The sequence below is a fragment of the Protopterus annectens genome, chromosome 13.part0 (assembly GCF_019279795.1).
Source record: "Protopterus annectens isolate FY-2018-M chromosome 13.part0, PAN1.0, whole genome shotgun sequence".
Lineage (NCBI taxonomy): Eukaryota > Metazoa > Chordata > Ceratodontiformes > Protopteridae > Protopterus > Protopterus annectens.
Window position 1 is genome coordinate 1,204,428,050 of NC_056747.1, and position 27,419 is coordinate 1,204,455,468.

Here is a 27,419-nt window from a genome sequence, read left to right on the forward strand (position 1 = left end):
ACATGCCCTGGCATTGCTTATAAATTGAGCAATATGAAAGGATTTTTTTTACTACCTTGGGCACATGTTGGTCGAAGTGTAGGTTATTATCTACAGATCTCTGACTAGTGAATCAACTTTTAGGGGCATTTTATTGATAATGCAGTTACCTGGGTAGCAAACTTCACAAAAAGGTACTGTAGTGCATTTCTTGGTATTGAGTTTTAAGGCAAGACTTAAGTACCAAGCTCCTGTTTGTGTTAGAACTTCCTGAAGGTTGGTCTCATCTTGGGGGGGATTCAATGACTGCTCCTAGTTTGCAATCATCTGAGAACTTGGTTAGCCAGTGGCCTCCGACATTGACTATGACATCTGAGAAGTAAACACCAAAGAGGAGTGGGCCTAGAAGAAAGTCCTGGGGGATTCCACTGCTGACCGGCCTCTTTGTGAAGGTGGCCTCACCATTTCTAACCCCCTGGGTCCTCTCACCAAGGCAGTTAACTAGCCAGCATGTTCTAAAGAGGTTTATACCTAGTTCCATAAGTTTATTGACAGTGCCTGAATCGGGTACCATATCAAATGCCTTACCCAGAGCTAGGTAAGAAGCATGCACTGTTTTCCTCTCATCCATTGCCTTACTAACCTTTTCAAAAAAATCCACCAGATTCAGTAATGACCTTCCTCTGACAAAACCAGACAGGGACAGATCCAGTGCCTGAAGATCTCCTATGTCCTTATTAATTTCCATGATAATTCTTTCCATGTCTTTGCAAATACGACTAGTCAGACTAATAGGCCTGTAGTTTCCCAGATCTGTTGCAGGTCCTGCCTTATGAAGGGAGATGACCACCACAGTCCTCCATTATCATGGCACAAAGCCTGTTTTAAGACTATAGTTAAACAATGACTCCACGGATCCTAATAAGTTGTATTTTAGACTGTTCAGGAAGCATCCTGGGACTTTATCAGGACACACTGAGGCTGTGTTCTTGTCTTTAGTAAGTGCAGCCAGTGCATGATCCTTAGTTATAGTTAGTGGGGTTATATTTGAAGGTATTTTTTGAAGTTTTTTTTTTCAGTTTCCTGAGGAAGACAGAGTTGAACAAGCTAACCTGCATGTTAAAAGAATTATTATCTCAGAGTGCCAGTACAAAAAAGAAACATCTCCTAGCACAGTACCTATAAAATTACTTTCCTTCCCGATATATGGCAGAGTACAAAGGTACAAACATGTATTATGAACCTTTGAACACGCAAGTACTGGTACATGCCCATGTGTTATTAAGAATGTGTATGTGCCTGTGTGTGCATCACATAATGGGGCTACTACTGCATCAGGATATCAGGGCAGTTTCACCACCTCAAGTGCTGATAGGCTCCAGTTCCTCCATGACCCTGAAATGCATTTCTAGGTTATCTAAGAATGCATGAATGATAAAAGTAGATATTCTAATTTGTACAGAAAATTGGATGATCTATGAAATGGTGGCCAAGGGTAAGGATGTCATGAATTCTTATTCTATAAATCCTAGAAAGTTTTTAATAAATGAGGAATCTTTCTCATGGATTCTGGTGTTTTTAGCACTTGTAAAAGCCACCTATCTGGAGAATAAAATTCTTAAAGACTCCAATTATAACTGTTGCCTATGATGTTGACATCATTAAAATTGATACAAAAAGACAGGATGAACTGTGAAAAAGGCCAAACAGTTCCAAAAGAGAGGTAATCCAACAGCAGTTCTTCACCAACAGAAATTTATTAAGCGCTTTCGTCTTGGTCAATTCTATTCAAACATTTTGAAAAGACGGGGCATTACTAAAATCTAATGTATCTGATCAGTGCCCTAGATTTTAAAACTGGTACTAGGGACAGTTTCATTCAAACCAGGTTCAAAAAAGGAATTCAAAAGAAATTGCCACTTTAATTCAATTAATTCAATATTCAGTTCCCACCAACCACCTCTTAATGATTTTTGAACAACTTTTAATATGCCAAATTTAAATCTTTTAAAACCAATACATTTTAATGAATGTCTATACAAGGGAGTTTTATCATTTTTTCAGCAATAGCATAGCCATGTTCATATATATGTTTTCTCAGTTGTCTTTCAGTTTTGCCAACATAAAAATATTTGCAAGTATCAAATACTGCAAGTTATACCAAGCCTTTTGTGGCACAATTCCCAGGTCTAAACATAACTGGTTTCATCCTATTAGGTAAATGTATACCATTTATCTTCCAATATATATTTGCAAAAAGAACATCATCCACACTTCGTAGTACCGTTTCTGAATGGGCCAATTACTATAATATTGTGTTCAAACAAGTGTTTCAGATTTTTACCCATTCTGTAAACAAACTTGGGTTCATCACCCAAAATTCATATGTAATCTGTATTACTCGTAAAAATCACCCAATATTTTTTCATTATTTCTTTCACCTCTTTTGAGCCCTCTCCAAAGGGAACCACCATGCGTCTATTAAATTCCTTTGTTGATGAGTCTATTCTAGACCTTACACTTTTTCTACCTGTACCTAAAAGGGGTTTAAACTTTGAACCCCAGGTTTGTGCCGCCTCAAGGCTCACCCTACAAATAAGGTCTCTGGGGTACCCACATTCTTGTTGCTCTAACTAGTTGCCCTTTCAAAATGTTCTTCCTCGTTTCAAAAGGGTGCTGGCTGTTAAATTTAGATAGCTATTAGAAAAAGTTTCCTTACGGAAAACTGTTGAACAAAACATACCCTTTAACATATTTTTGTTTATCCTGACATCTAAAAAATCAATACAAGTATTCGAACTGTTACTAGTTGTTGTTCTTCTTTTGGCTTTTCCCGGTCAGAGGTCGCCACAGCGGAACGCCGGTCCGCTAATGATTGACAGTTGACTTTTACAGTGCTGAGGTGCCAGCCCGATGCCCAACCTTCAACGAAGGCACGCCCATTCACGCATGTCTTTCGAACGCCACTCAACCGCGGGGAGGACATGCAAACTCCACACAGAAGGCGCTCCAGTCGAGAATCGAACGGGAGAACCTCTTGCTGTGAGGCAACAACGCTACCGCTGCACCATAAGCTAGATCCGTACTAGCTGAAGCAGGTTCTTTCCACAGGATGAAAACATCATCCAAGAAATGAAGATAGAGTCCATCTATCTTTAACTTCAGTTGAAAACACAAATTTTCGCTCCCAGGCATACATCACCATATTTGCAAATATGGGGGCACAACTGGCCCCCCATTGCTACACCCTTTGTCTGCTTAAAATAACTTCCCTCAAACATAAAATAATTGTCTAAAATCATATCCATGACATTAACCACAAAGTTAATCACAGTGCTGTTCAAGTTCATAAGATCTATAACAGCATCTAAAAACAAATCAAGCCCTTCTATGAGAGGGACACTTGTAAATAAGTCAACAACATCCATTGTGGTGAAGGACACTTCTGGGGAAAATAATTCTTGTCTATGTCTGGACAAAAAGTCCCAGGAATCTCTTAAAATGTAGTAAATAGACATAACTGTTTGTTTGAATAATCTGTCAATAAACACTCCTAAGGTATAAGTAGAACTGCCTTGTGATGTAATAATAACCCTGTAGGGTGGGTCTAGTACATCCTTATGTACTTTAAGAATTCCGAAAGCTTGTGGTATCGTAGGGTGCTCGGTTTTAAGAAAATTAAATAAATCTTCAGAAATAACTCCCTGGAGGAGAGAATCCTCCATGAATAGCTGCACCTTCATGTGAGATATCATTACTTCATTACATGAAGCTCCCATGTATTTACCAGTACCATAAAAAATATCCAACATTTTAATACCATAATCCAAATTTTCTACCAACACCATCCCACCCCCTCTGTCGGGTTTCATTACACTAAGAGAATCATCTGATCTTATTTCCCTTAGTAATGCTGTCTCTTCTCTAGTGAGGTTAAATTTGTTTTTCCTATAAGAAGTTAAAACTGAATGTATATCTCTGAGACATAAATTCTCATATGCAGAAATAGTGGGATGGTTAGGGGGGTTAAATGTACTTCTACGTCTGAATGTCTCTTTGTTTATTTTCTGCCTCTAATGAATCCCCTATTTTATCCTGAAGCATCAAATGTAAACCCAATGTCCTGGTATATAGCTTAATCTCTGTCACAGTCTCAGGTACACTTATTGAAAAACTTGGTATAAACCTGAGGATCTTGTTGAAAAGGGAAAAATACTCATTGTTAATCTCTAAATGGGTATAATTAAAAATATTAAATCCATGTAGGCTAACAACCTGACCTTCGTTGGAAACCTTCATATTTTCATTTTGACCTTCACCTTCTCTTCTTTCTAAAAGGAGCTCAATATCTGTCATTAATTCCTGTATCTGCCCCATTGCTGTCCCCTGGGATGGTTCCAAGTGCCCTGAGGTGCTAGAGTATAACGAAAAGAGTTATTACAGTTGTTACCCTTTGTCATTTGTTTACTACAATTGCCTATCCTCTCTGACCTTCTAAGTCAGGGGTAACTATTATGCTGTTGTTCATTAACTTGTTGTACATCTATTTCATAATTGTCATCGGTAACTATTAAACTTTTTTCTCTCTCCTCTCGCGCATGCCTGCTATTATCTGTTTTTACTGTTGTAGTATTACAGGCCCTAGGCATTGGATATGCCACCCCCTTTTTGTATTCTTCACTGTCCCTATTTAGCTTTTTTCTCTTTCTTTCCATGTTTAAACCCACCTGTTTCTTTATACGATCGTACATATTGTCATATCTTTGAATATTAAATTCAAAAAGTAAATCAGTAATTTCTCTATTCAAAACAAACCTTTTCTAACAATTCTTCAATACATGAATTATTCAGACAATAAACTGTACCAATTCTAGCCCAAAGCGATCAAACACAGCTATCAGATCCATTTTATCTTTTAAAATAATACCTGTGGGAAATTTAAAAAGATTCAAGCCCTTAGGAACTAGCTTGCATCTTAAACATTCAGTCAAGTACGAATTATCTCACTGAAGGTTCCTCACCTTTATAAGTTTTTGTTCCAAGTCCACAAGTTTCTTTATTAAAAGTCCTCGGTTGTTCCTCCGGTGGATCCATTATATTTTCTGTCCCAAAAAGCTCAATGTCCTTTTTAATCCATTCTTGAAAGTTCACCCTTGGACAAGGGTGTTCGGAACTCAACCATCTCCCTGGTGCCGTCACATCCGAGTAACTAGTTCCTGGGACTGAAAAATCACCTTGATTGCATGCATTCGTCACCACTCATTGAAAGTTCACTGAACTACCTGAAGAAGGGAATGCTGGTTCTTGTAGTCTCTGCATAAGCAACGTCATATTACTATTTTGCTGGGTTAGAAGCGATATGAGCTATGTTAAACTTGCTTCTGTATCCAAGCCATTACCTCTTAAAGTTTCAGCACCCTCCAATGTAAAGGCACACAAGGAGAGATTCAGACGTAGGAGTACATTTATGTCTCAAAGATGCACATTCAGTTTTAACTTCTTATAGGAAAATTTTTTTTAACCTCAGTAGACAAGAGACAGCACTACTAAGGGAAATAAGATCAGGTGATTCTATTAGAAAGCACTTAAATTTCTGTTGGTGAATAATTGTTGTTGGATTACCTCTCTTTTGGAATTGTTTGGCCTTTTTCATAGTTCATCCTGTCTGTTTGTATGAGTTGATTAGGTCAGGAGTGAAATTTTCGCTTTTTGGTTTGCCATCATTAAAAAATCGATGTTTTGAAGGGTAGGCCAAGAAGACGGCGAATAGGGAGTCCTCATAACCATAAGATACATTGAAGGGAGAAACTCTCAGGAAATAGGAGAATAATTCTTCATTCTTCTTTCTTCTTTCAGTTCATGTCTAAGTGGATTGTGAATTTTAATCTATGTTACTCACTTAAACTGACTAATGCTGGTCCCAAAGCCCTATCAGATTAGGCTGCAAGAGTCCTATCTGCCAACATTTTGTACCTGAGTATATGCAGGTTGGGAACTCATGACTGAGCTTTTGTTATTGAAGAAATTTCCATTTCACCTACAATGGAAACTTATGGTTTAGGTTCACTTACTTCCACCAAAATGATCTTGGAAAAAAAAAATTCTGGCATCTACACCAGTGAAAGTATCCATCTGACTTTGTCTGGTAAGTACCTACATCAGTAAAGCTTCATGGACACACAAAATATCAATTATTAATTGCTGTTTATGTAAGTCAGCAAATGAGCCATTACAACCTCGATGTTGCAGGGAGACATCATACAATTTGAAGGGGATAAGACATTCTTTTTCAAGAATTTGACCACCTTCTCAATTATTTATTTATTGTTTGTTTTAACTAGTTGCACTGAGTACTTTCTTGAGTTATTTTCCACTTCAAACTTTTCTGTCAAAAAAATGAGAGCAACAAGTTTTGCCTCCTCAGTTTAGTAGACTGATTACACTTTTCTGAATACCACAACCACTGATTTTATGATCACAACCTAAACAGAAAAAAGTCACTGTAAAAGAAAGCAATTTGGGACTTTTTACTAGAAAAAAAACGGATTTTTTGATATTCCTAGAAATAACATCCACAATAGAGAGACACCAGAGGAAAACAAAAATAAGGATAAACTACAGACTATCAGTGAAAATATGCTGTACTGTACAGCAGAATTTCCTAAAGTACAGCACTCACAACAGTGAGAGAATCTGAAGAAAATATGCAATGATGTGCTGTATATAAGTAAGTTGCATACTGTAAATACCTGGGTCAATATAGTTCCCTCTATCTGCATTGCAGCCTTGCAGGAAGAAGTTAGTGCTTTTGCAAGTTATGGTTGGGAATCATCATCAAGAAGGGAGTAACTCAAAGGTTGTAATGTCACTATCTGAAGATTATTTAAAAAAGAAACTGTCCAATCTGAATATTTAACATCTCTTGTGTGAAGAGCAAACTAGGATGCGCAAGTAAGCATCTATGTTGTTCTTCTTCTTCTTCTTTCGGCATCTCCTGGTTAGGGGTCGCCACAGCAGAACTGCAGTCCGCTAATGATTAGCAGTAGATTTTTACGGTGCCAGCTCGAAGCCCAACCTTCAACAAAGACACGCCCATTCACGCATGTCTTTCGAAGGCCACTCGACCGCGGGGAGGACATGCAAGTAAGCATCTATGTATAAAGTGTATATTCTTGTATCTTAATTTACTGAACAGAACAGATCCATTACAGTACAGAAGTCAAATGTTTTGGTTAAAACAAACCCATTTATGCTTTACACATCAAAGTATATCCATGAATTGTGACTTTTTTTTTGTTCTACCCTTGTAGGATACAAAAAGTTGATCAGTTTTTCTGAAGACTCAGGTTTTGGCAAGGTAGTATCTGAGCTGCCTGTGGACATCGGCAATGTAAAGATTCTTATCCTTAACTTTTGGATTCAGGGAAGAAGGGAGATGAATACTCTGGCTTAAAATAAACTTTGAGACCACTTTGCATATAAAAGGATTAGTCCTTGTGAGAAATGAGGCAGGGTTGACACTCCACAAGAGCATGTAATTCAGATACTCTCCTAACAAAGCAATCAGTAAACAGTCTTCCATATTAAAAACCTCAATTCAGCCTGATGAACTAGTTCAAACAGAGACATAGCAGGCCTTTCGCATACAAAGCTGAGATCTCAGGGAGCAGCCCGTTTCCTAAGTGGACACGACACTCCTTTCAAAAATGGTTTAATTTGAGCATATTTAGAAAGGGGAGGAATCAAGGCAGACAAGCAGAAATGGCTGATAAATGTACCTTGACAGAGAAACAAGAAAGGCCAGAGGAAAGTATCGCACACAAATAATAAAGAACCAGCGGTACTAGGACTGAACAGAGTCCTGGTTTTTGGACTGACGTCAGCTATAACATTTTTTCAATGTGCACATTTATGATTTCCTAATAGCAGTTTTGTTTTTTTTTTGCCAACTTTAGTAGCTGTTATATATCCTCATTAAATATGCACCTAAAATATATTAAAATTCTATCATCTAGGCAGCTAGATGAAGATTTCTTGTCAAGGTGTATCAAACAACTTATCTTGTTTGATCACATACTGTGAGAAAACTTGTGGTAATTGTCCTTGGCAAGATGAAAAAGAAGGGAGAACCACTGTTGCCTGGGCCAAAAGGGAGCCCCACCACCACAGTTTTTGAGGTGTCTTTTTGGATCATCAGAAGAACCCTGAATATCGGTGGAAAAGCATACAGTAATATTCCCCTCTAAGTCTCTTTCAGGCCTACTTGCAAGGATTCCTACAGCAGAATTTCTCTAGCTATCTGTTCTGAAAGGTGGCAAACAGATCTATTTGAGATGTTCCCCACAGTTGGATTAATTTCTGGAGGACCCCGGGATGAATATTCCATTTGTGGGGGTCTGTTTTGGTCCTGTTGAGCATGTCTGCAATAAAGTAGTTTTGCTCTGACAGAATGTATGCAGCCCTGCAAAGTCAAATTAAATGGAATTGCTATCTCCCAGGCTGTCACAGCCAGTCTGCAATGTGTGTCTGATTTGGTGCTCCCTTTTTATGCATCACATCACTCTGATGTTGTCTATGTACACTTACAGAGCCCATGGGGACCAGAGATGATTTAAGGGTTTCAAAGCATTGATCACTGCAACATGTCTCTGAAATTTATATAGTTCTGTCTATCTGGAGGATTCCATACACCTTACACAGCTTTACTTTTTTGGAAACTGCATTCCATGCCAAATTGGATGCATCTATAGTTACAGACTATACAATGGTTACAGGGATGAGTGGGAGATCTGGATTGCAAGAGATCTGGTCTCTCCACCAAAACATCTCCCTTTTTAGAAATACTGGAACTGGGATCTGAAATGACAAGGGCAGTAGATGCTGAATGCAGATGGATGTGATGTACCATGGTATTTTCCTCAGATGGAGTCTTGCCAGGGAAAGCATGAAAATCATAGAAGACATTTATCCCACAATCCTGAGGAATTCCCTTGCAGGTGTGTGGGTCTGAATGGAGAGACTCATGATGAACTGCTAGAGGATAAAAGGCTTTTCCAAGGGCTAACTCCAACAGACATCCCAGGAATAACAATTCTTTGAGAATGGATGAAAGAATATTTTGGCCAGTTTAAGACTCTTGCCAACAGACAAAGATAAGACAATCATCCAGATATGGAAAGAGGTGAATGATCTGAAGACTGCAACAGGCAGAAAGACATTTTGTGAATATCCTTGGTGCTGTGGAAAATCCAAAGGGTAAGATAGAAAAAGTACAGTTTTGTACCTACCATAAATGTAGATGTTCGAAGATCCACATTGCTGCAGTCCTAACACTTGGGTAGTCCGCTGTCCTGCGGTCAGCCCGAATATCAGAGTATAAGGCTGACGTCGGTCAAGGCGCATTTGACTGACATCAGAACGTCAGGGTACAAATGCGCATGACCGACGTCATATCCTCAGTCTTTTCTTGCCCCAGATGTCAGAAGACCCTAAAAAGAAAGGTCAAAACCCATAGACAACAACTAAACAACCAACCAGCCTAACACCAAAAATATGTACAATATATATACAATATATACAATATGCAATATACCTCAGATGGATAACCCAACCCCCACAACCACCTCAAACTACAGAGGGGAAGGAGGGAGGGTAAATTGGACTGCAGCAATGTGGATCTTCAAACATCTACATTTATGGTAGGTACAAAACTGTACTATGTTCTTCATCTCACATTGCTGCAGTCCTAACACTTGGGTAGAATCCCAAAGCAGAGGAAAGGGAGGATGGCTAAACTATAATGAAGCAGGAGCTGCCAAAATGCCCTGCAACACAGCAGTGGCAAACCCAGCCCTGGATTTAGAGTACGGTGGAAGGTGGTAATGCCTAGCGAAGGTATGCACTGAACTCCAAGTGGCTGCCTCCAAAATATCCTTAGTAGCCACCCCCCTCAAAAAAGCTGTTGAAGTGGCAGTAGCCCTAGTGGAATGAGGCCTAATCCCAGCTGGAATCTCTTTGCCATGATGGGAATAACAGAAAGCAATGCAAAATCCAATCCACTTAGAAATAGTTTGTTTTGACACGGGCTTGCCCTGAGAGCACAAAGCAAAAGAAACTAATAACTGCTGAGATTGTCTGAACCCTTTAGTTCTGTCCAAATAATATCGCAACTGCCTGTGTACATCTAAAGTGTGCAAAATCTTTTCCCCTTTAGTTTGGGGATTTGCATAAAAAGTAGGCAAATGAATAGTTTGGTTTAAAGCCACACTAGAAACCACTTTAGGCATAAAGGAAGGATTAGTACGTAAAGATACCCTATCCTTATGGAAAATTAAGAAAGGCTCAACTGCCATAAGGGCCTGCAATTCAGAAACCCTTCTTGCAGAGGTAATGGCCAACAAAAAAGCAGTCTTCCATGACAAATATTTCAACTCAGCAGTAGCTGCAGGCTCAAAAGGTTGTAGAGTGAGTTTCTCCAACACAAAATTGAGATCCCAAGCAGGAGTAGGAGCCCTTCGTGGGGTCTTATATTCTTTGCCCCTCTAAGAAATTGCTTGAACAAAGGATGAGAAAACAATGGTGGGTCACAATCGTAGTGAGCTGAAATTGCTGCAGCATGAATCTTAATAGAAGAGAAGGACAAACCTCTGTCCAATAACTCAGTAAGATATTGAAGAGCCACACTTAAATCAGGCTCAGAAACATCCAAATCCTTAGCTGCACTCCAAAATAAAAATCTCTTCCATTTATCTGCGTACACTTTCCTTGTACTAGGCCTCCTAGCTTCCAAAATCACATTCAAAACTTGTTGTGGAAGTTGAGACCCTCTATGGTTTAAAACAGAATATGCCATGCTGTTAGGTGAAGAGAGTGAAGTTTGACATTGAGCAAATGACTGTCCTCCTGGGACAACAGATGTGGAATCAAAGGCAAAGGCCATGGAGGCTTCCGTACTAGACTTCTCAGTAATGGGTACCAGTGCTGTCGAGGCCAATCTGGAGCTATCAAAATCATCCTTGGCTTGTCCTGTCTGACCTTCAGAAGTACCTTTGGGAGGAGAGGCAGAGGTGGAAAGGCATACACATGAAGATTTTTCCAACTGAAAGAAAGAGCATCCACTTTCCAAGCTGTGGGATGAAACCGCTTTGTGCAAAACTTTGGCAGCTGGTGGTTTAGTGGAGAAGCGAACAGATCTATGTCTGGAGTTCCCCAGGACACTGTCAATTTCTGAAATACATGAAGATCCAGTTTCCACTCGTGGGGATCCATGATTTGTCTGCTTAACACATCTGCTAAGGAGTTCTGTGCTCCCGGCAGAAACCTTGCCTGAAGACTTAGTTGTAAACTGAGAGCAGTCTCCCACAAAATCATTGCTTGCCTGCATAGAGGATAAGAATGTGTTCCCCTTGCTTGTTGATGTACCACATGACAGTTGTGTTGTCTGTTAGAATCAACACCTGCCCTGGAAGAAGTAAATCCTTGAAAGCTATTAATGCAAACTGGACTGCTAACATCTCCTTCATGTTGATATGTAGATGTTGTAGTCTGGCAGGCCACTTGTCTTGTATCCACTTTCCATTTAGATGAGCTCCCCAAGCTTTGTCTGAGGCATCCGTCGTTAAAATCTGACTCGCCTCTGGCCGGGTCACAGAGAGTCCCTTGTTTAGGTGACATTCCTGAGCCCACCACAAAAATTCCTTTTGAATGCAAGGTATTATTTGAATGACAGTGTCCAGATCCTGGCAGTGCTGTGTCCATACATTTTTGAGATACCATTGTAGCTTCCTCATATGCAGTTTGGCATTGGGAAGCATCAGAATACAAGATGCCATGAACCCTAAGGCTTGAAGGACTGTCCTTGCAGTCAGCCCGGACTGATGAGATAGTTGATGGAAGTAAAGGGATAGACTCTTTTGTTTGTCCGGGGTTAAAAACGCCATCTGGGATGCTGTATTCAGTCTCACACCCAGAAAGCACATGTCCTGAGAGGGTACTAGACTGGACTTTATTTCGTTCCCAGAATACCCCAGGCATCTTAGCACTGCTATCACATATTCCAAATGTTGAAGAAGCTCTTCCCTTCCTTGAGCCAGAATCAGGCAGTCGTCCAAATAAGGATAGATCTGTATTCCTTTTAGCCTGAAGAAAGCTATCACTGGAGCCAGAACTTTCGTGAACACTCTGGGCAGTAGATAAGCCAAAGGGCAATGCAGAGAACTGATAGTGAGAAGTCCCAGCTCGAAACGCAGATACTTCCTGCAACTTAGTCTGATAGGAACATGAAGGTAAGCCTCCTTGAGATCCAAAGTTACCATCCAATGATCTTTGCCCAGCAGAGGTAAAAGCTGCTGCAACGTCAACATTTTGAACTTGGGAATGTCCAGATAAGTGTTGAGGATAGATAAATCCAAAATTGGTCTCCACGTGTTCCCCTTCTTTGGTACTAGGAACAGGCGAGAATAAAATCCTAGGCCCCTTTCTGGCATAGGAACTGGCTGTATGGCCCCTATTTGGAGTAACAGAGAAATTTGCTTGTGAGCCTCTATTCTTTGTTGAGGAGGAATGTCTGGCATGCCTTTGAAAGGAGGCAAGGTATGGAAATAAAACCTGTAACCGTGATGTATGATATCCAGTACCCATCTGTCTTGGGTGATCAAACTCCAGTTTTCTTTGAAAAGTGCCAACCTTCCTCCCAAAGGTGCTGCCAGGTGAGAAGGTTCTGGCAGCTGAAAAGGTATGTCATTGGGTCTGTTTACGAAAGGACTGACCCCTGCCCTCAACCGAAGACTGTGCAGGAGAACTCCCTGTTCTAGGCCTGAAAGAGCCCTGACCTCTGCCCCTGCCACGTCTAGATCTACCCCTAGACTGGGAATCATAAGAAGGATATGTCCACCCTTTAGTAGACCAATTTCTACTAAACTTTGGAGGCTGAACCTGCAAAAAATCTTTAACAGTCTGCATAGACTTAGCCTTGTCTTCCATTTTCTTTAAAACTGCCTCAACAGGAGAACCAAACAAGACATCAGATTGCAAAGGGGCATCCAAAATCCTAGTTTTAACATGGTCAGATAAATTTTGATCCCTCAGCCAGGCATGCCTGCGAAGAACTGACCCAGTGGCAGCCACCCTAGACGAGGCCTGTACAGCATCAAAACCACATTGCAAAGAATGCTTACCCACCTGTTCAGAAACATGCACTAAATCTTGTAACTCTTTACAATCAATACCTTCCGCCAGAGCATCAACCTTAGATTTCAACTGTGAAAGGAGATAATTTTGATATTTCAACATGTGAAACTGGCAATTCAAAGCTCTCATGGATAGAGTGGAAGAAGTATAAACTTTCTTTCCCCATCTATCCAAGGCCCTGGCCTCTTTATCTGCCGGAACCGGATTCTTGACAACAGAAGCCTTAACACCCTTAGGCCCCTGGCTAACAGTTTCTGGGTCTGCCCTAGGACTCTTAAAAGATACTTATGAGCTTCAGGCACCCTGTAATACCTATCCGGTTTAACAGGAGCAGGAGGCAAAGAATCAGGATTAAGAGAAGCCTCTGCAAACACATCTTCCACCACATTCAGAACAGGAGGTATAGCTAAAGGCCTATGCTGGGGTAAAACAAAAATTCCCTAAGCCTTTTCCTGGAATCAGAGAAATCCTGACCTTCCCATTTAAAATGCTCTCTCATGGAGTGAAGGGTCTCTGAAAAGAAAAATCCTCAGGAGGAGAAGCAGAAGGAGTAGAATCATCCACATCAGAATCAGAATAATGAGAATACTCCTGCAAGTCTTCAGTCAAGACTCAGACACATCCGAAGCCTGCTCATAATCCCCAACACAGGTTCCATCCTAGGCCTCTTATCAGGAGGGGGCATAGAGCCTCTAATTAAAGTAATTAAATCTTCTGCCATTTTAAGCATGTGCTTCTTAGGCACAGAACCTGAAGAACTAGGAGGGACACCCACAGAAGCCAAACTAGACCTGCCTCTAGGAGAAGCCTTGGAAGCAGAAAGAGAGGGCCTAGACACCTTAGGAAGGGAGGGGAGTACAGTATCTGAGAAGCCCCTACAGCCTGACCTGCCTCCTGGGAGGCCACATCCTGTAAAAACAAAGTTTCTCCCTGGGACTCCAGAGAGGCCTCCGTCGGAACCACCGGTTCCACTGACGCTCTAAAGAACCGGCGTCCGGTTCGGACGACTCCTCTAACCTAGGTTTAACTGCCTTGTCCTTGCGCTTCTTTGAGGAAGCCGGCGCCGGAGCATCCGACGGCATATTGTAATTGCACCGCTTCCCAAAGACCAACCTGGCACAATCCAACCTTCGCTTTATAGTGCGTTTATTGAACCTAGCACAAAAGCGACACCCAACAACGTCGTGCTCAGGTCCCAAACAAGGTATACACAAATTATGGTAATCCCTATGCGGTATCTGTTTCCCACAAGAAATACAGTTATTTACTTTTTCTGACATCCAGTAAACCACTGAGGCAAGAAAAAAACAAAATATTCCCCAACGGGGTACTTAACCAACTCTGACTTCGGTCTGAAACTCCGAATTCGAAATATTTCAGAACGCCGAACGGCACTTGCAACACTGCTTCTGCATCGGACCATGTGGCAAAAAAGACTGAGGATATGACGTCGGTCATGTGCATTTGTACCCTGACGTTCTGATGTCAGTCAAATGCGCCTTGACCGACGTCAGCCTTATACTCTGATAGTCGGGCCGACCGAGGGACAGCGGACTACCCAAGTGTTAGGACTGCAGCAATGTGAGATGAAGAACATCTGATAATGTAATCCAGACACAACAAACGTTAAAAAAACTGCTGGCGAACAGGAACGTGATGACAGGTGTCTCTGAAATCTAACTTTTACCATGAAGGCTGGGGTGGATCAAAGGAAGAAAGGCATGAAAGGTTAGCATTTTGATCTTGGGAATCATGACAAACAGATTTGGAAAGGAAAGGTCCAGTATCAGTCTTCAGCAGCCTTCCCTTTTTGGTACTAGAAAAATCCTTGCATACAATCTTTGTTCCAAGTGTACAGGTTCTGTAACTCCCTGGCCAGCATTTGATGTATTACAGTAAGAAACAGAGAAACTTCATCAGGCAAGGAGAAATTTCCTGAAGGAAAGGAGAGAAGCCCATTACCAAGTGTAACCATGCTGAATTATAGTCAGAACCCATGTGTCTGTAAACTATGATGTCACAAAGGAAGATGAAGTCTCAAGAGATGAAGAGATTGACAGAGTGCGAAGAGTGAAGAGACTGAACAGGCAGAAAGTCATGCTGACTGAGAGGACTGTCCTTGGCTTTTAGAGGCCTTTGCTTTCTTTTTATAGCCTCCTTGTCATTTTTTTTCTTTTGTTTGGTGGCCCTTTGCTTCTTGAATGTTTTGCAGAAGAAGTTATAAATAAAGAAATCACAGCTTGGTAAGTCTTAGAATTTGAAAATAAATTATTATGGTAATATGGTACCCTGTATAACTTGTCACACTTCCTGGTGGCAGGAAGTTATCAGGTAAACTAAAAGCTGTCAGAAAACAGTCTCTAAACCAAGCAATACAGTCAGAATTGCTGTAGAAATTGACATTTCCAGCTGTAATGTAAGCGATCATGACTGTCTAAAGTATATTAACTATTTTTCTGTTTACTCATTTTATTGGGCAGATTTTCTCCCTGGGCCACCAGTGAAAAGGGTCAGCCTGTATACCGTTTCAGACCATCCTGGTGAACACAGACAATACAAAAATAAATAAAAAATACAGTTTCTGTGCTGTAGTAATTTTTTCTGGTCCCACTGAAAACTCTTATCTTAAAGTTTCTGAAAAGGAATAATCATGAAGAGATAAATCTAGAACCATACTTTCATCAGAAGCAGAATGTTCAGATTGTGAAGAAATTCCTGAGGTACAACCCTTGTGAAGAAATTCCTGAGGTACAACCCCCCTTTGTATTGCTTGACTGAACAACCATGTCAGACAGGGAGGGAACTTTTTAACTTTTCATGCCTGAGGCAAAAGAAGGTAAGGGAAAAGCATCAAAAAGTTTGTTAGCAAATAACAGTAAATCCTATCTGTCCATATAAATAGTACAAGAAAACTGTAGAGCTTTCCCACCAAGTTACCCTTTCCTGGGCAATTCCCTAGAAAAAGATTGAATTCCACAGGCAAACTGGTCCCAGTAACGGGTATCTTATCCTGGCTATGTGAAGAATCTTCACCAGCCTTTTCCCTTGACACGAAAGAGTGTTCCTCCCTTGCCATCATTTGCAACCCTGCATCTGCAGATGATTTGTATATCCCTCTGTCTTTGGTGGCTGCATATTCTGCACCAACAGGCCAGAGAAAAAAGAACAGCGGAATGAGTGGCCAGATACCCAAAGACTCCATGTCAACTTTCTTCTTATTAGGGAAGGTGAAACAGTGGAGATTAGGGATTTTTCCATTAGTAAGCCAAGGAAAGAGGACTTAAAAGTGAACAGCAGAGCCTGGGCAATTTGGTAATGTGAACAGTGGAATACAAACAGATTTTAGGGAAGATAAGCACTGATGATAGCCCAGAAGCACAGTGGCCTGTCCCCAAAACACAAATACACAATATACAAGTAAAAATCCTGACAAAAATAGAATTTTCCTTTAAAAAATATTAACCTAAGCATTTATATATACGATCCCTTAAAAATTAAATGGCAGTCTAAAAAGCAATATATTTCCTAGTAAAAAACATATTTCAGTCAGAAAAACATAAGTTTTCCCCAGACAAGTAAAATTACTGGAAAGTTTTCTCCAACAGGGTATTTGTACGCCAATCCATGAAGGATCAGCAGTTGACCAACAGTTTCATGGGGCCCACAGAAAAAGTAGCAAAAATGCTCAAAAGGTTTTGGCACTTCAACTGTCTCCTCTCAAGTTCTTGACAGTTGGAGCACATGGAATGCTCCATTTAGCTTTAAAAGCTGGTCGGTCATCAGGAGTAGGACACATTTAGCTTGGATTACTGTAATAGTGATCTATGACTGAATATACACAGTGTATATTATAATTTTCATAGGTAATTACTAGGCTAATGAACCCAGAGGGACGTTTCAAGCCTAGCCATATGAGAATTAAGCCCTATACTTTGTGCCTTTGAGGTAAACACCTTAACCATTATGCCAATACCCAACCTAAAGGTTTTGTTTTGTGTCACCATATAGGTTGAAGTACAGCTATGTACTACAAGTGAAAAATTAGATGCAGTAAAACTCTCTCTTAATTTTGCAGGGCTTACCCTACCCTTTAATTAACCAACTCCAAGGGCACCTGACTTCAGACAGGGAAATTATCAGGAGTCCATGTTGCTGAACTGTACATCACTACATTTTATGTAAAATGAACAACACAAATACTGCACAACAGACAAAAAAGGTCCTTGCAAATAAAGTTGCACCAGGAGGCTTTCATTTGCTATTAGTGTTAAATGACAAAAACATTAAAACACCTGCTTCAATAACATATATAATATACTCTGTTAGTGTTTTTTTTTCCAATTTAAGCATATTTCCACAATTATACACCTCAAAACTCTCAGGTTTTCATTCAAATCTAGTACATTCTGGCAAAAAACATTGTTTTCATCAATAATAAACATTAATCCAAAACGATTCTATGACTCCACTCTTCGGCAGCTTTACTGATTGAAGGCCAAAGGCCATGATGGGAAAAAAGAGCATAACATATCACACAGGTTCAGCACAACAGATAACCTCCTCCAGCCACTACCATTTAAAACATGCTCAAATAAAACACATTCAGAAAAACAAATTCACAACAGAAAAAATTTCAGTGAAAGAAATAGATTTAACAAAAATATGATATGGATTTTTTCTGGAAGCAGACTTTTTCTGTAAATGCTGCAGTAACAACAGTAGAACACGCTGAAAATACTAAACTAGACTGCCTTATACCTCGCAGATCCTGCTGCACACGGCCTGCTCCCACAGTCTGCCGAGGCATTCTAAGAGAGGTCCGTAGGGGTGTGTGCCTTTGTTCATCAAGGTAGGCCAAGTCCTCCAGATGGGCAGAACTGGTAGCTGAAGAAAAAAAAATGCAGTTTTGAATCAACAATCTGCCTTTGACTCAAAATGTCTGTTTTAAAAATGCTACATTAATGAAAATAAATAAAACCACAAAAATAAACACAAAAAGAGGAATCACTTAAATTGCTAATGCAATGCTGAAATCCCCCAGATCAATAATTGCCCTTCAGAACTTTAACTTTGTATACATTTTTTCCATAATAACTACATTCATATCAGTAGCATAATGTGAATTGATAAACCTGTTGGAGAAATAAAAACAGAGATGTTTGAAGCACTCGCCACAACAGCAGTTCAAGACAGACTACAGAGATCATTACTGCAGGGATTTCCAAGATGACTGCACACTGATCAACAGCTTAACTTTAGCTCTCCCAATGTGAAAACAGAAAATGAGAAACTGCAGCCAAACATATTCTCAACTTGAGTAGTTACAGGCTAGTAAGTACATTGCTTGGATGCCTGCAAAGAAGAGACAGAGAGTATAAAAGAAAATCAACTAGAAAAGGTGAAGAGAAAACACTGACTGGGAAGAAGCCTGCAGGTGTTCAGGAAAAAGTAGTTCAAGCTCCAACTTTGGTGCAAGACATAGCTCCCAGAAATCTAGAGGAAAAAAGTCAAATATGTTCAGATTTGATTAAAATAAATAGAACACTGAAGGAGTATATCACCTCAAATAAAAGGCTAGAAAAAATGGAAGCGGCATTAAACAGATATTCATATGAGCTGTTAAACTGCAAAAATCAGAGGTCAAAATAAAGAAAAGGCTTGCTGAATATGAGACTGTTCAAGAAGAGACGTTTCAAAAAATGGTTGAATTGGAGATCAGAGGACAAAAGGAAATCTGACATTTTCTACTGCACCAGAGAAACTAGAAGGAACTGATTGTATTAATTTTATGAAGGCACAAATAAGCAAATGGGCTGGTATTCAACATCAGGAAATGTTAATTGAAAGGGCACACCATGTGTATGCTCCAAATCTGGCCATGAGACAGCAGCCAAAACTTTTACAAGTAAAGATGCAAACCTACCAGCAGAAAAAAGTTGAACCTGACAAAACTGTAAGTAAAAGAGCAAAGTGTTAAAATTTAGAGACAAGAGTGTTTGTGGAAAATGATTGTTCAGTGTACACCAGGCAGGAAAGAAATACATTTATTCCAGTAAACATGGAATGTTGAGAGGCAGGTGCAAGATTCAAGCTGCTGTATCCAGCTGTCTTAAGAATATTTTTTTTATTGGAGGATTAAAGTAATTTTTTGATTTAGAACAGGTTAAGGAGGAAATGCAAACATTTGTCCAACAAAAAAGTGAACCATCAAGCAAAAGGGGACTCTGCTTCATATTCTTCTAATAATAAAACAGAGAGAGAGTTTTCCAGGAAAACACTTGACAGAGACAAAAGCACAGGAGCTGGCTAGAAGAATCCAGAATATTGTGGACTCAAACAGAAATCTGGAGTTAGGAGATGGAAATGAACAGGAGGAAGACCAGCAACGTGGGAATTAGTTAACAAATGTGAGACTGTAAAGCATCAATCACATTTGTGAAATGCGGCTGTACGGTAAGTGGCAAGAGTGGACTTTTGTTGACCTTGCTAAAGTTGTGAGGAACAGAAAAACATTTCCCTCACTTCATGTCATTAATGTTTAGAAGTTCTCCGAGGGTAAGGAAAGAAGAAAATGCAACCAAGTAAAAATGTATTTGCTTGACAGTATATCTGTGAAACTTTAAACAATATAAATTGCCTATTTTATAGTAAAGTATTGTTAGTTCTTGCAAGTTATAAAGTTATTAAAGTAAACAGGTGCCTTTTTTCTCTCTCTTCTTTTGGGTATTAAGAAATGTAGCATTGCAGTGCAAAAATAGAATAAAAACTAAACAAAAGTATGTTTAAGTTAACAGGCAGTAATTTTGGGGTCCTGAGGAGGGAGAAAGAGTGTAAAAGTACACAGTTCACAATATATATATATACTTATGTTTTCTCTTACTTTTGCACACATGAATGTCTAGATTAAGCCAGGAGTACAAATAACAATGCTACGTGAGATACATTTGGAAAGAAATCAGCATGTGAATTTGATAAGGGATTTCAGGATGGATATTCTGCAGAATATCAAGAACAAAGGAAAAGATGCTAGAGGAGCTCCAGTAATGAAAGAAGAGGAGAAAAAAATAACAGCAGATTTGTAGTAGAAAAGGGCTACTGGCAAGGGATTACACTGGAATGTATTTATAATTCTCCTGAAATTGCTATTTTCGAGTTAAAAAAAACTGGGGGAAATAACAGCTTTCAGCAGGGAATACTACTTACAGGTGGGGACTGGGATTTGATTTGCAACAGTGACGATTTTATCTGAGGAGGTCAGAAGGGAAAATATAAAAGAGAGGGTAGATTTCTGAAGAAATTTATGAAAATATTTGGTATGAAAGATGTGAATTCAGTAGCAGGAACTCAGAGTAATTTACATATTAATTCTCAAGGTACAATAACTGGGCTACACTTGATAGAAATTACACTTCTCAGGAGCATGTCCATTTAACTGAACTTTAATAAACACCCAATAATTTCAGATCCTGTGACAAAAATTACTAAGATAAAAATGCAGGGTATGAAGTAAAGATGAGACACTGGCACTTCCCTACCTACCTGTTAAAAAGAGAGTAATTTAAGGAATGGGTAGTGGAAATTAGCTGGGAGTTATTGGGGAAGATAGAAAGTACTACATAAGTTATAGCCAGTGAGTGAGATAAAAAAGTGGAGTTTAAAAATAGAGTAGAAATAAATGAAAGATAGATCTGATTAATAATTATTTAGAGGGGCTGACAAAGGTTAAAGTCATACATACATATATACATACAAATATTTCAAGCATGAGTATTAATTCCCTTCTAGCCTACCAATATATCAAAACAGTTGTTCCCATATTAAGTGTACATGCCGTTCTTAAAAATATCTAAACTAGAGTTTTCTTTACTGTAATTTGGTAGTCTGTTCCATGCATCAGTTGATCTCTCAGAGAACCAATTAGTGCACTTCTCATTCCTAAAGAATCTTCTACATAGGTTGCCTGATGATTCATTACTACTTTTTGAGAACACCAAACATTCTGAGGTAGTTATCGCTAAATGCCCTATATTACCTGAATAAGATCTCCTCATAAATATCTGAGACACTGTACAAGTTCAAATATTTTAGTCTTTCAACATAACTTAAATTTTCACATCCATAGATGCCATTGATATATTTCCACTGCACTCTTTTCAGTTTACTCATGCTTGTTTTCTTATAGCGTTTCCATATTGTTATTCCATACCCAAGTTTGGATCTAATGTAATTAAACAATGACTTCTTTATTTCTGATTTTTTAGACTTTATAAATCTTTTTATACAACCTATAGTTCTATAGCTATCATTAAACAATTGGTTGATATGATTAGAAAAACTCAACGTCGGATCAATGAATCTACAGTTTTAATCACTCTGTACTATATTACATATTCACATTTTAAGTTATGTCTCCCAGATCTCATATGCTTAGTTTTTGATGTATGTATCATATTATTCTCCTGTGCCCAAATTGTCAGTTTAGTCAAGTGCTTATACAGACATGCCCTATCTGTAACACACAATCAGTTAACTGAATTTCAGGTCATCTGCAAACAGACTGTAGAACCTCAAATGAAAGAGAGAGGTCTGAAAGATACAATCTAAACAAGTAAGGGCCTAGGACAGAACCCTGTGGGACACCCTGACTGTAACCAAGAATTTCACCTATTCAATTGCTGTATGATGCTTGCCAGTCCTATTTGCAAGCCATGCAGCTATTCATCTTATCCAGAGTAAATCAATACATTGTTCTAATTTATTGATCAGTGTTTTGTGTATGATCCTGTCAAATGCTCAAGTTAAATCAATATAAATTACATCACAGAGCAAGTTTTCATTCATACAGTGGATATAAAAAAATGTGAACACACCCCTGTTAAAATGACAGGCTTTTGTGATATAAAAAATGAGATCACAATAAATAATTTCAAACCTTTTCTCACCTTTAATGTCACCTATAACCTATATAATTCAATTGAAAAACAAACAAATCTGTTAGGGGAAAATATTAAAAATAAAAAACGTACAATAAGCTGGTTGCATAAGTGTCCACACCCTTAAACTAATACTTTGTTGGAACACCGTTTCATTTAATTACAGCATTCAGTCTTGTTGTATAGGAGTCTATCAGCATGACACATCTTGACTTGGCAATATTTGCCCACTCTTCCTTGCAAAAGTGCTCCAAATCTGTCAGATTGCGAGGGTATCTCTTGTGCACAGCCCTCTTCAGGTCACCCCACAAATTTTCTATTGGATTTAGGTCTGGGCTCTGGCTGGGCTATTCCAATTACTTTAATTTTCTTCTGGTGAAGCCATTCTTTTGTTGATTTGGATGTATGCTTGGGGTCATTGTCATGTTGAAAGTTGAAATTCCTCTTCATCTTCAGCTTTCTAGCAGACGCCTGAAGGTTTTGGGCCAAAGGTGACTGGTATTTGCAGCTGTTCATAATTCCCTCCACCTTGATTAAAGCCCCAGTTCCAGCTGAAGAAAAGAAACCCTGAAGGATGATACTGCCACCACCATGCTTCACTGTGGGGATGGTGTTCTTTTGGTGATAAGTGTTGTTTTTGCACCAAATGTACCTTTTGGAATTGTGGTCAAAAAGTTCAACCTTGGTCTCATTAGACCACAACACATTTTCCCACATGCTTTTGGGAGTCTTGATGTATTGATTTGCAAATTTTAGCTAGGCCTGGATGTGTTTCTGTGTAAGAAAAGGCTTCCGTCTTGCAACCCTACCCCATAGTCCAGACGTATGGAGAATGCAGGAGATTGTCACATGTAGTACACAACCAGTACTTGCCAGAAATTCCTGCAGCTCCTTCAGTGTTGCTGTAGGTCTCTTGGCAGTCTCCCTGAGCAGTTTTCATCTGGTCTTTTCATCAATTTTGGAGGGACATCCAGTTCTTTGCAATGTTACTGTTGTCCCATATTTTCTCCACTTTTTGATTACTGTCTTCACTGTGTTCCATGGTATATCCAATGCTATGGAAACTTCTTTGTACCCTTCTCCTAACTGATACCTTTCAACAATGAGATCCCTTTGATGCTTTGTAAGCTCTCTGCGAACCATGGCTTTTGCTGTAGCAGGCAACTGAGTAAATGTCAGGAAAATCCTACTAGGACAGGTGAACTTTATTTGGGGTTAATCAGAGTCTCTTTAATTGATGGCAGGTGTGTACCCAAGAAGACTGAATGCTGTCATTAAATCAAAAGATGCTTCAACATAGTATTAGTTTAAGGGTGAGCACACTTATGCAACCACCTTATTGTACGTTTTTTATTTTTTATATTTTTCCCCTAACAGATGTTTGTTTTTCAATTGAATTGTACAGGTTATAGGTCACATTAAAGGTGGGAAAACTTTTGAAATGATTTATTGTGGTCTCATTTTTTTATATCACAAAAAACTGGCATTTTAACAGGGGTCTGTACACTTTTTAAATGCACTGTAGCTATTATACTTTTATTTTATTTAATTGACATTTGTTGACTGGGTTAGTCCAACTGGGCAAGTGCCCTTTTTCAGCGGAGACCTGAGGAGAAAAGCTCCAAAAATTACAAAGTATAAAAAAATTTCCAGAGTAAAACAAGAAAAGAAATTAATAACACAAACAAGTACAAGATAATAACAGTCAAGGTTAAAGTACACACATTTAGTTTTGAGGTTAAACAACCATATGCAAGAAATAACACAGTAGGTACAAGACTTTTTATAAGCAGGAGTAACAGTGTACAAATAGAGTTTCTGTTTTACAAGCTAACAGATGACTACATTCATTGTGGAGGTGACAGTAAAGTTTCTCCATACTTGTAGTCACCTAATCAGAGTAACCTGGTAAATAAATCACCAAGTCAAAGTAATGTTAACTGAAAGTACAGGCAGAAAGGAGGTAGTTTAGTAGGAGGAAAAAGAGGAATAATGTTATAGAACATCACGTTATAGGTGGTAACAGATCTATTTTTAACATATGCATGCTGATATATGGTTTCAAATCCCAACATTTCCAATTCTGGCAATAACTTATCCTATATTACAGTCTCCGTTATTTTCTACAACATGAAAGTAGACCTAAGGGTCTGTATGGTTTGTCCTACTCCCCTTTCCCTTAAAAGCAGGTTTAATAAGAGCAGGTCTCCAACCTTGAGGAATATCCCCATATTTATATGACCTAGTAAATAATAGATATAATGGTACTACAAGTTCTTGCTTAAGTGTTCTCAGGTCATTATTACTAATTCCATCTCCTCCCTGTGCTTTGTTTGGATCCAGTTTACACACTTCTTTTCCAAAGTAATCTAATTTGATTCAAGTATCTGATGTTACCTGGATGTCACTAGAACAACTTATCACCCCCCTTTGTGGAGCCAAACTGATTTGCATAAGATTTTGTAAATGTATCTACAATCTCTTCTGTCCGAGAATTTATTTTAGAATCTGAACATAGTTTATCAATTTGTATGTGTTTACTCCTTCCACATTTTCTGTATCTATAAAATGGATTCCTATTATGAGCAATATACTTATATACATTTTCTTCAATTTTTTTTTCTTGATCTTGTCTCACACCATGCTTAATTAGTTTGTTCAGCTTGTTTATTTCAGTTTTCAAAGCTGTAGTTTGACCTCACAGAACAAGAGGAAGTGCAACTGCAGAGTGCTAGACATAAAATAAGGGTGTACCTGGATAACATGCATGAGTTTAAAAAGATTGCTGTTGAAAAAATGTTTTTTTTGATAATAACTCTAGAGCACAAAAACTTCTGACACAACGACAAAGGCAACAGAAAGTAGAAAGGGATGTTGCCAAACCTGGGGAGCCTATAACAAGAAAAATAACCAGAGATCCTGTGCAAAATTTGAGATATTTCAGAGATTTTATGAAAATTTGTATAAAGCAGAGAGGGGAAATCTAGGGATAGGACAAATAGAAATATTTATGGAAGACTTAAACATACCAAGGTTAGAGGTAGATGAGGCTCAACAACTAGCATTTAATATAGATAAAAATGATGATGTATAACCAATCTACAGGAAAGTCTCCAGGAACAAGTACTCCATGACATCCCTACCACCTGTCCTCTATCTTGCATCTCAAAACGGCAGGTCATAAACGCCCTCTTTAAGGCCAAAAACACAGCATATCTGGGACCTGATAATATTCCAGGTTGCTTCCTACATAGGCTCAAACAAGAATTAGCAACACCACTGGGTATTCTTTTCAATCACAGTCTAAGCTCTGGCTTCATCCCAGCCGAATAGAAAATGGCCACCATTATTCCCTTGCACAAAGGTGGTGCCTTCCACTGACCCCAAGAACTACAGACCTATTAGTCTGACTAGCCTTATCTGCAAAGCCATGGAGTGAATCACCATGGACCTTATCAACAAAGATATAGGTAATCTCCCCCGACACCTGACCTTACTCAGTTTGGATTTGTCAAAGGGAGCTCATGCCTGTTAAAACCGGTGGACTTTTTTTTGAGAGAGCCACCAAGGCCCTGGATGAGGAGAAATCTGTGCATACAGCCTACCTAGATTTAGCCAAGGCTTTTGACACCATCCCCCACTCAGGCATACCTGACAAACTTACCCAGCTAGGTATCAACCCTTATATCATTAGATGGGTCACTAACTGGCTCACTGATAGAGAACCTATATAGTCAAAATAGTGTAATCCACCTCCGACAGTAGACCTGTAACCAGTGGCGTTCCACAGGGATCAGTCCTGGCACCTCTACTGCTTGGAATCTATTTCTCCGAAGTACAAGCTAAAACTAAACATGTGTGGCTGACCAAGTTTGCTGATGACTGCAAACTGGAAGTGGTCATAGAATCTCCAAACAATATCAACATCTTACAAGAAGGTCTTACACAAACAAATGACTGGTGCCAAAGTCATGACCTTAAACCTAATGCAAAAAAATGTATGATAATCCCTTTCCATAAGTGCGATGTTCCTGCTAACTACCACATCAATAACAACACCCTAAGTATGCAATTAGTGGTGAGAGACCTGGGTACACACGTTGACAGTAACTTACCTTTGATCACCAATGTTTCCACAGTGATAAGAAGGGGATTCTGTATTACTCATCTCATCTCATAAGGGCATTGCATCCAGAAAAAAAAGTTATAACCTCTCTGTACTCTTCTCTCATCGGGCCAATAATTGAGTACAATGCCCCTTTTGGTATGTACCTTTCCAAGTACATACAGCAATTGGACAGACGACAAAGGTTCCTCACAAGGAAAATTCATGGTCTTCAGCATCTGCCCTATGTGGATCATCTGAAATCACTGTCATTTTATTCTGTTTCATACAGACTACTCAGAGGCAATATATGCCTTGCATATACGGCAATCTATGACTGCTTTAATGGAAATGCTGCATATCTGCAAGTCAAATGGTACAGGGGTCACTCGCTCTAAAAGACCTTAATCTAGTATGTGACATTACTAGAACCTGCTGGAGGGACAGATTTCTCTCCCAGAGGTTACCACACCTTTGGAATGGACTCCCACTTCATGTCAAATAGAGCACCTAATTGGCCCTCTTCAAACACAGTCTGGACGATTGGATGAGTAACCGGAAATTCACCCAAGGGGTTCCACCGGTAACCCTCTCGGACAGGGGCAATTTGTGCTGATCACTGAAATAAGGGTAGAACTTGGCTAGGCTTGTAAGGTCCCTAGGGCCATTAGAATATTAACATCCTATGATCCTGCGATCCTGTGAAGAGATGGTATTCCAGTGTAAGTTTGGAAGTTAGGAGGAACAAAGTGATACAAATCTGGAAGATTTTAACAGCATTTTAAAAGCAGCGAAGGCACCAACATCCTGGAAAAAGGCTGTGGTGGCTGCAGTGCCTAAAGACAGTTAAGATCCATCCGATCCAGCTTTATAATCATGGCTTAGAATTCAGATAGGCCTATATGAAGTGTTTATGTCTATAATGGTTAAAAGAATGGCAAAGAGGTTTTGTGGAAGGGAGGCAAACATTTGACAACATTAACAGAACGATGAAGATCCAGAGGGAAGCAGATTTCACCTCTGTAGAAAAATGACTAACTGAACACCAACTTTTACTCAACCCCAAAAAGACTAAGCTCCTTCTCTTCCTACCTAAATCCCTCTCTCACCATAAATCCACTTTTACCATTCTTTTCCTCAATAAAACTCCCATCACAGCCGATCGCCACATCAATCTACTTGGAACTATAATCGATGACCGGCTTAAATTTGAC

At 39.3% G+C, this 27,419-nt stretch overlaps 1 protein-coding gene across 1 annotated transcript in view; it reads right to left on the bottom strand.

Annotated features, from left to right (window-relative positions):
- Positions 1-27,419, bottom strand: part of TANC2 (tetratricopeptide repeat, ankyrin repeat and coiled-coil containing 2) — a 2,676,984-nt gene that overhangs the window by 1,192,872 nt on the left and 1,456,693 nt on the right. The window contains exon 7 of the mRNA XM_044055212.1: positions 17,926-18,051. Within this exon, the coding sequence (XP_043911147.1) occupies positions 17,926-18,051 (126 nt within the window). The remainder of the gene's footprint in view (positions 1-17,925; positions 18,052-27,419) is intronic.